Raw genomic sequence first — 10,707 nt, forward strand, 5'->3', positions numbered from 1 at the left:
AGTTAAGATATAAGGCAAGTATGTTTACAAATTTGATTTTAAATTGGTGTGATTTTGTTTTGTAGTATTACAATGAACATCACATAGGCTAGCCTAGGCCATGTCTAACCACTTATAATAATGCAGAAAAAAGACCCAAAACAAATTAGAATGAATTTATCAACTAACTAGTGCATTAAAATTATTCATATACTTACTACTTACCTATATAAAATTAAAATGTATTGCTGACAAACTGCAATATTTTTTATTTTAATACGCCTTTTCCATGAATCGGTAGACATCTTAAAGTGATGACTAACAACCTAAGTCAGTGGTGCGTAACAAACAAAAATAAGATAAGCTAGGCCTAGCTGCTGTACGCATAGCCGATACGCAGTGTGGCTAAGGAAAGTTTTGTTTTTGTGCAGATTGTGCTTATCTGCCTCATTAGCATAACAATACCACACATAAGGCTAATTCAAGTTAGATGGCTTAAACCAGCCAGCTTCCTATCCTGGTAACAGTTTAAAAGTCCTTGATCGGATGAGACGTTTAAAAACCCAATCACACTTGAGAGTTACGTCGGCCCAGGGCCGCCTCAGGGTCGGCAATTTTTAAGTGTGAATAATCAATAAATGTTAAGCCGGCCCTGAGACGACCTAATGTTAATCCGACTTTTGAGTCGGCTCAGGTCCCGCAATGCGGGCCCAGGGCCGACCCAACCTTATATCTGAATGTAAGCCGAACCTCAGCCGGCCCAGGTTCGCTCTGATTGCTCGATTTTGACATCTTATCTAACCACAACATTCATTCGAACTGACTTGCGCGAAGAAACATCATTGATAAATAAAATTGTTAAGGAAACTGTAAAGTAATTTGTATTAAGTTGAATTATTGTTTTTTAATAAAAGTTTTTATATAAGGTCTCCATGCCTAACTAATTATTACTCACAGCCTCCGTGCGAAGCTCATCACAAACCAAGTTGTAGGCATGGGGAATACCACGTGATACAAAGCCTACGCATGGGCAGTTTGACAGATGACGACTTTCTTTTCTACAGTTAAAGAATTCCAGTAGATAAAAATTATATTGGCCTATTAAAAGCTCAAGAAACCCCGTTTTTGTATAGCACACATTGATTTAACAAGTTTATATTCTAAAATTATAACACTATATATATAGCGGTATCAACCACGTGCGTGACCCCGAGGACAGAAAAAAACATAATCGTTTATTTTTGTTCTGAGCGAAGCTGGTTCTAAAAAGCGTCAAAAATTGTTTGTGAATGAACCTAATATGAAAATAATTATTATTACCAAATAGATAGATCTCGATGCTACTTATTCACAATCAGTGTCTCCGGTCTGTGGCCAAACATTGACAGCGATATAGGCCTATATAGACAGTTTACAATATACAGGTATGGACTTTCGAAATCGCCAGTCTTGCTTTGCACAGAGTAAAATCGAGCTGCGCTAATTATAGACCTTGGTTATTACAAGAATTATCGTCGCCATAATCATGAAGCAGAATGCTATCCGCTTAAAAAATCGAAAAAGTATAAGGACAATTTTTGAAATTAGGTTCATGTTTCCCGCGAATTCCATGTGTTTATGCTAGGTTGTGATTTACCGTTCCGCCATCAAAATGCGATCGCCTCAACTTCCTGTCCTGCAATTCATCGACCCGGCCCAAAAGAAGTGTGAACGTCCGTAAGGCGGCCCTGGGCCGACTTAAAACAATAATTGTGAACGGATATGAAGTTGAGTCGGCCGTAATTTAAGGCGACCCTGGGCCGGCCTAATAAGTTTGATTGGGCTATAAGCTGTTGGTCCTGTGTGCATTGTGGCCCATGTACAAAAGATACATTAATAAACCCTTCACCCCTGTCCCCTTAAAAAAAAAAAATACCTAACTGATGCCCTGTCCAGACTAGCAAATTTTATTTGACAAAATAATGTGAATTGCCTAAAGATGGTCATGATGACATCACATCATGACCAGATATAGGCAAACCATGACTACAAATATTTATCAAAATTTGATAGTCTGGACAGAGTTTTAGTCATAAACACATTACCTTGTTGCTAGGAGGCTCTTTTTTTCATTCCAAACACATTTTGTGACGTTTTGATGCGCATCAAGCTTGCTGACTGGACATGCAGGAAGGCTACTTGGGATGTCAACAAGCATTTCTCCACCTGTGTATATTCTTTTTGACTGTACAGCTAGGCTCTTGACAAGCTGCTCTGCTGCCCACTGCTTATACTGGGAGGCTAGCCTAGCTGACAGGCAACAGGCAGCTAAAGCATTGGTTAGATGTAGAGGGCCTAGTTTTAAGTTATCTTTATTGCACATTTCTGGTTTTTCCCCTGAAAATAAAAATTTTAAAAAATATATAAAAAGTTTACTCATCAAAATTAAATAATTTACTATCAATTATGCATCAAACATGTAATGTTAAGCTATGCCCAGATTATTAAATTTTCTTTGATAAAAACTGTTTAATATTTTCATATATAGTCATGTATGAAATTTGGTAGTCTGGACAGGGCTTAGGATAATAACCCCATAACTCACAGCAGCATAGTCTCAACTGTGCACATTAACTCACTGTAAAACGAGAAAAAAAAATTCAAAATCCAATTTAATGGAAAACAAATGGTACAGGATCTAGGAAGATCTTCAAACAAAAAACAAATTTTGTAAAGTACACATAACAAAACTACTTTATTACCTTGTGATTTGAGAGGTAATGATTTAGTTTCTGCAAGTAGGCCAACAAGTGCCTGAGTGACAGCAAAACTAGGGGATGTAAGTGCTTTTTGATCTGATATCGTGGCAACTTGACGTGAAGTGTTTCTACCAGTGGTTATGGCAGATGTATTCAATCCACATGCAGCTGTCATTAAATCCTAATAAATTAAGAACAATGATCATTGTTAGCGTACTAATAAACATAATAATTTTGGTATTTTTCAAAGAAAATTATCTACGGCGAAAAAATATAAAGGTAGCAATAACAATAACATAAAAATTCCAATAAATTATAGATAGTTTATTTACAAACATTCTCCTTTCATTGTCATTATAATACAGTAAATCAATCAAGAAATCAATTAATTATTCAATCAATTAAACTCTTCATACCAAAAACCAAACACCTTCCTTCAGAATGAAATCCCATTTTATGGACCATAAATAAATCTTAAATTATGAAGATGACGTTGAACAAAAACAAAACTATCAATATGAAATTTGCAAAAGAAACCCCAGAAATTATAGTTAAAACACATTTTTTTCAGTCTCTTTATTTTTTTGTTTTTTTTGTTTCTTCCTACAGGATAGGTTAGATTAGTGACAGCAGTCTAGAGTACCTGTGAGTATCTTGGTTCCAGATGACCCTGTGTGTTACGAGTATTTTGCCATGTTGGCTTTCCATAGTATAATGATTTATTATGCACCGATATGGCTCTTCATACTTTTGTATAAGAGTGCAACAGGTAGAAATCGCTCTCATCAGTGTTGGCTACTTTGGTGAAACGTGACACGTTGGTGCAGCCTGTAAATTGTCTCGTACAGCTCATCGGATCTACCTACCTACCTAAATCTACCTGGATTTCGAGACTTAAAGCTTTAAAGCTTTTGTGCCCCTCTTTTGACTTGTTAAACATCTCCTTGGGTACATATGGGTTGTGACCAGACCAGTGTTTTTTACTGAGATTTGAATTGGTTTACAGTTTGGGAATCAATTACATGAATAGGCAGCGAGTTCCAACAGTTAATACTTCCGACGGAGAAAACATTTATTTATTTCATTTTAACAGACCAACAGCGAATCATCGCCACTAACAGGCTGGTAAAATATATAAAATTTAAATATATCAATTCTGTCTTGATTTTGACTTTACATGTGGTTTGTGGATCTTGAACTGGTGTCCTCTTGTAGACTTTACTTCACTCATATGAAAGAACTTTTTACACCAACATTATCAATGCTTGCACCATTTTAAAGATTTGGATCATGTCGGCACGTTGTCTTCTTAACGATAGTGTTGGTAGTTTTAGGTTTTTCAATCTTTCCGGATATTCAAGGTTAAGTATAGTTGGTATAATTTTAGTAGCCCTCTGTTGCACCTTTGCTAACATATCTTCGTCTTTTTTTAAATATGGCACTCCAAACTGAATTGCAATATTCAAGAGATGGGCAGACTATACTTTTATATAGTTGAGGTAGGCTGAACTCATCCAAGGATGTAAATGTTCTCTTAATTATTCCCAGCTTCACATTTGCTTTTTCTTGCAACATCAGCTGTTTGTGTTTGGTGAATGTCAGTGAAGTATCGAAAAGTACTCCCAGGTCTCTTTCTTCTTTGACAACATTAATATCTATTTGATCATTAGGATCTCTCATGCTGTATTTAAACTGCTGATTACGACGACCTTAATGTATAATTTTGTATTTTTCTTTATTGAAGGGTAGTTGCCATGTTTTTGCCCACTTCCAAGCCCTGACCAAATCTTCTTGTAGAATTTTAGCTGCTCTTCTATCGTTTACAACTAGGTAGATTTTTGTGTCTTGGAGGGTGAGAACTGTGGCGTATTGTGATGAGGCTGAAGCGCGAAGCACGTGGCTTTGCAATAAAGACATCAGTGTAGAAACCAATATGGCTTGTGGTAGTCGTTTTTGTAGTGTTGATTGAGTATACGAACTGTACCAACGAAAATAGAATATAACAAATGGCGATAAGGATGGCTGTCAGCACTGCAGTTAATCACCAATTTTTACCACCCTTCAGCTCCAAATATGATGAATCAGAACTGTGGGAATGTTATGTGGAAAGATTTGAGTTGCGTTTGTTAGCGAATGGTTTCAAGGCAGAAGATCTGTTCAAGCCACAGGTAACAGCAATTTTTCTACACTCAATAGGCAAGAAACATTATGGAATAGTCCGAGACCTTGTCAGCCCTGATAAACCATCATCAAAGACATATAAAGAAATTAAGGATCTGTTAGGCAAACATGATGTAAATAAGCCTAAATTAACTGTCACTAATGTTATGTATTGTGTTATAGCACCCTCTACATCTGAATAAATGCAGTTCTGTTGTAGTTAATAATGGCCGTCGTCTGAATTACCTGTGTCTCACGAGTTGAGATTAACAAATATAGCAAGACATAACATGGTGTCAGAAGTTTAAAATCAACAAAATGGAGTTAATCCTAGTGAAAATACAGCAGCTTCGTTGGCTGAGTGGAAACTTTTTAACCTCTACTTGACCGCCAAAAATAAGCACACAGCAAACAGCTCAAAGAAAGTACCAATGTTACTTTGCACGATGGGAAAAGAATACATTAAGGTATTTAACAATTTTAATTTTGAAGACAAGCAAAATAATCAGAGCCTAGAAAATGTATTGGCCAAATTCGATGAATATTTCGAACCAAAGAAGCTCTTAAAGAAGTATGTTACGAATTTTCAAACAAGAATTCAAGGGCCAAGTGAGCCATTAGCTGAATATATTACCGCAGTCCGTAAGCTGGCGAGATAATGCGAGTTTGGAGAACTGGAGAATAGACAAGTAGCGATACAGATATCGAACAGTGTAAGGGACAAGAAACTAAGAGAAAGACTGTGGGACGACGACCTTACTTGTAAATGTATGGCATTCGAACAAGCTAAAGAAACGCAAAAAATGTGTAGCACTAATAATAGTCAACGCGACGAGGCGCGTGTTATTGACGAACACGCAGCATCAACTGCGAGCCGAGGCAGAGCAAGGATGCGTCAGAGTGCACATCAAAGGCAGTGACCGCATATGTATGGTCAACAACGTTATTATCAACCGCGTGGTTCACACCGAATGAGCTATAGAGGAAAACAAAACAGAGCGTTTAAATGCCAAAGATGCGGAAGAGAGCATATGCCTTGACAGTGCCCTACATATGGACAAAGATGTAAATATTGTAATTGCATGAGACATTTTGCTCAATGTTGTAGAATAAAGAAACATGTTAATTATGTTAATAACTCACAAGTAGATCCTAACTATGATAACACATATGATTATGATGATGATAACTGTGATGAGCTATCTGATACTTTTACAAGTTTGGAGGCATTTGCACATGATAAAGTTAAAAACTAGATTTGAATTCGTCACTGAGTACGAGTTTGGTGATCGGCCGTACTTTGACCCTCAGGAAGCGTGCGCGGTGCTGATTGAAAAATGTTATATGTTAAAATATGCTGTAATTAGTTGTTAAAAAAGAGTAATTTTGAGCATTTTAAATGATTTACGCATGCGTACATACACGTTTTGACGCCCGTGAGCACGGCAATGGCACAAACAGTTGACTCCTGATATGAATACAGTGTCAGGAACCCAAAATATGTTTAAAAAAAACGTAATTTTCAGCATCATTACGTGCTGTGCGCGTGGAAATGAACGTACAGGCTTAAATTATGGAAAGTTTTGGAATGCTGAAAATGACCTGAAACGTGCTTTAAATTATCTGAAATGTGATATTGAGAATTTTCTAATTTTAACGCACGCGCACGTCACGATGCGTGCGTGGACAGTTATGGAACACGAAATTAAACATTGTCAAGAGTTTTTAAAACTGCCTGTTAGTTGGTAATGTCACACGAATTTTCCCTTCATATAACCTATTATATTCGTCTGATAGCGTTGAAATACTGTCTGCCGCCCTCTGTGGTGATATTTTATACATCTTTTAAGAAAGAGAGATAAAAGGGCTTCAAAAATACATTCTTTTTGACCATGATGACGAGATCAAAATGAAAAATAAAGGGACAATTCCGAAAGACAATTGTCTGAGCTAATAATCAAAATAATGACGTTTTGAATAAAAATTCAGTTATTTTTAATTCAGATGGCAATATGATGACGTCACAATGTCCGATCAGCCATAATGATCTATAAAATCATAGCTATGAGATGTGTGTTCCGCATGATGTGTGTAGCCTTCTGGAAGGTAGAAGTTATATTTTTCACCCATAATTATTGACATTCACCTATGATTTTACTATCAACTATTTGCTGATTGCGCAAGGATGCTGTTTCATCAACTTTTGGACTGGTTTCCATGCTAAACAAAGTGTTTTTAAGGTAACATTTTTAGTCTATTCCTAGGCTAAAGTGAGCTCAAACCTGGAAATCAACTCCGGGAGATAAACAAGCCATAAGCTCCTGGAAAGCTTCATTGTTATTTTTTAATTAGGGCTAGATAAGCTAAGCCCTGCTCTTTGTCTCAACAAGTTATCAAGTGAGTCATCACACCAGCTTTACTAAAGTTTTTAGCAAAGTTTTTAGCTTTTATATTTGTCTTGACGGCCTAGATATGGCAAACCTAAGCATACCAAATGTCTAACTCTATTATGGACGAGTCTAGTAGTTTTTATGGCTTCTAGGAAGATGAATTAATGGCATCTACTCCCACTATGGCAACTCAACCTAGAGGAAAACCTTTAACAAATGTTGTGTCAACTCAAACTCAATCATCAGATGAACTAAATGAACTTAAAAGTAGGATCACCAGCCTGGAATTTACTCTTTAGTTTCCTTCTGCTAGAAGTAAATAATGAAAATTCATCATGTGAAAATGAGATACCAAACGTACAAAAAGAAAACATTTGCACCAAGCCTGCTGAACTCAATGAAATCATGAACAGTTTAACTACTGATGAAAATGACAGTGATCACTTGAGTATATCTTTACCTACCAGCAACTGATACAAAGTTTTGAATGACAATGTAGAAAAAGTCAATCACAATGCGACATATGTCTGCCACTCTAGAGATGAAAACAAATCATTAGGAAAGCAAAGAAATTTAATTATCGGCGATTCCATGGTAAAACATGTTAAAACAAGAGGACTAAAAAACACGTCTGTCAAAACACATCGTGGCGCCACTACATCTAAAATGCTTAAAATAGTGAAAGAATCTGATATTTCAGAAGCAGAAAATGTTATTTTGCAGTGGGAACCAATGACTGCTGTAAGGATAACTTTCGATATTAACAACCTGAAGAATGACTTTCAAAACCTCACATCTTACATAGTTTCACAGATCTCAGGAAATGTGTACGTGTCAAGCATTTGCCCACGGCTTGATAGCAATGTTGCAAATCAACGAGTGCAAAATATAAATGCCACCCTGAAATCGTCGTATGGACGGAACTTCATTGACAACAACTAGACTTTTCTAAACCAGAATGAAATTGACCAAACTAGTTTCACATCACACGGCCTCCACCTCAACAAAAGAGGAACCACCAAACTGCTGAAGAGCATCAAAAAGTAATTTGTATATTACCTTCACCCAGGAAAGAACGCAACTCATTTTCAATTAATTTTGCTACCATTATGGTGAGAGTGGACATACATCACGAGTCTGCAGACATGGTAAGCCAATTACCTGCTGGTGGTGTAACCAAGAAGGGCAAGCGCAAAATGTGTAAATATTACAACACTTGACAATGAAAGCCTGGCAATGATGAAGTCGCCGAGGAAGATACGCCAAACATGGAAAGAATCACCTTCAGGGAAAATGACATGGACCTTATTGGACACTCAGGTGTGGACTAGTTTTGAGAACATTAATTTATTCACAGAAAAATGTAAAATATTTGATGACAAAGGTTTAAAAATAGCATGTCTTAACATTGCAACTCTCCCTGGTAAGTTTGATGAATTTAAATTTATCTACAAGTCACGTGTGACGTCATCTACGTGCATTTTTGTGTTTTTTACGCAATTGATTATATCAGCATAACCAATTGACATTTCAAAATCGTATTACGTGAGCATTAACTTCGAGTAACGCACGGGTACGCACGAGTCAAAATTTTAAAATGTTCGAAATAAATTTTTGACTAAATTAGAGCACGTTTTAAGCCATTTTGAGCATTTCAACATTTTTAAAATTTTCGGCACCACGTGCGCATTTTTACGCGCGCGACACGTACAGAAGTTAAAAATATTGTTTTTATAAATGTTTCAGGTCCCTGACACTGTATTCACAAATTTCCAATCTTTTTTGGTCATTTAGGGTCAATAGCAATGCCGTACGCGCGCATAGAACATAAGAGCACATGTGCGCGTTTTTTTCGACATAGAGCAAAAATAGGCCAAAAACATGCCTATATTTAATCAATTATAGCTCTTTAGAATAAAAGGTGACCCCCAACTTTTATTACATATTCTGAAAGCACATGAGTAGTACATATGATTTTATAGGTCATAATGGCTGATCGGCAGTATGACGTCATCATATTGCCATCTGAATTCAACAAACTAAATATTATCGATGACGTCATTTAAAAAAAATGCGCATTTGAGCGTATCTCGCTTATTCTTGGTCGATTGTCTTCCAACTTTGAGTATGTTATAGCTAAGGCAATTCTCTTTCATATACTTACACTTTTTCACATTTTGATGACGTCATCATGGTCAAAATATAGGGTTTTGCTTACCACCCTCATCTTTCTTTCGTCAAACCTTTGATGACCTCATAATCACCTTAATCATTCGTGATTTCTGAATCATATTTAGTGGGCATAAACTTCAGGTCATGGTTAAATGTTATGCACATTATATTTTTGTGCGCACGTAATAACGCGAGCGTTCACGTGCGTCAAAATTAAAATATGCTTTATATCATGTCTTTTATTAATCAGTTATAGCTCCTTAGGATGAAAGGTGACCCCCAATTTTTATTACATATTCTGAAAGCACATGAGCTGTAGATATGATTTTAAATATTATAATAGCTGATCGGACATTGTGACGTCATCATATTGCCATCTGAATTAAAAAACAAGAAAAAAATTATATTTCTTTTCTTAAAATGTTGATGACGGCATATCATCTTAACCATTTGTCATTTCTGAATATTAAATGGGCTTATACTTGAGGTCAAGGTTGAATGTTAGATATCTTACTTTTTTGTTTGCGCGTCTTAACGTGCACGTACGCGTGCGTCAAAAATTACATATGCTTATAATTATTCCTATTTATAATCAAACGTAGCTCCTTAGGAAAAAAGGTGACCCCCAATTTTCATTACATATTCTGAGAGCACATGAGTTGTAGATACGATTTTATAGATCATAATGGCTGATCGGACATTGTGATGTCATCATATTGCCATTTAAATTAAGAAAAAACTTTTTATTTATGACGTCATTACTTTTTATACTCGTTTGAACGTATCTTGCTTATCTTGATTGTCTCCCACCTGTGAGTATATTATAGCTAAATCAATTCTCTTTCAGATGTGTCCCTTTATTTTTTATTTTCATCATGTTAGCATAGTATTTAGAAAAAATATAATATTTTGAAACACAATTTATCATCCTTGTACATGGCAAATAATTTATTACAAGTGTATTTTCTCACAGTTAATATAAAATTGTTTTACTGTACACAGAATAAAGCAACATTGAAGCAGTCAGGTATTACAATATATATCACTGCATTTTACACACTATTTATTATCAAAATATTAAATATATGTATTTATAGTTACTTTAGTTTATACCAATGTAAAGAATAGGGAAGAACAAGTTACATTTATATACTGTATTAGCTTAAAATTTTAAAATATGAGACGAGAGTGGGGAAGATACAAAAAACATTGTACTGTACTTAACAACAAAATGTTCTTGAAATCAACTTTGCTGGCCTATCCGAATC

General features: G+C 35.8%; 1 protein-coding gene across 1 annotated transcript in view; it reads right to left on the reverse strand.

Moving 5' to 3' along the window:
- The window catches only part of LOC117111791 (probable E3 ubiquitin-protein ligase HERC1), a gene marked incomplete in the record, with an annotated part of 172,277 nt that overhangs the window by 101,327 nt on the left and 60,243 nt on the right, over positions 1 to 10,707 (reverse strand). Inside the window, 2 exon segments of the mRNA XM_033254783.1 lie at positions 2,064 to 2,355; positions 2,721 to 2,898. Coding sequence (XP_033110674.1) covers positions 2,064 to 2,355; positions 2,721 to 2,898 — 470 coding nt within the window.

Source organism: Anneissia japonica, unplaced genomic scaffold, assembly GCF_011630105.1.
Source record: "Anneissia japonica isolate Jap-2015-1 unplaced genomic scaffold, ASM1163010v1 scaffold287758_len931624_cov196, whole genome shotgun sequence".
In the NCBI taxonomy this organism is placed as follows: domain Eukaryota; kingdom Metazoa; phylum Echinodermata; class Crinoidea; order Comatulida; family Comatulidae; genus Anneissia; species Anneissia japonica.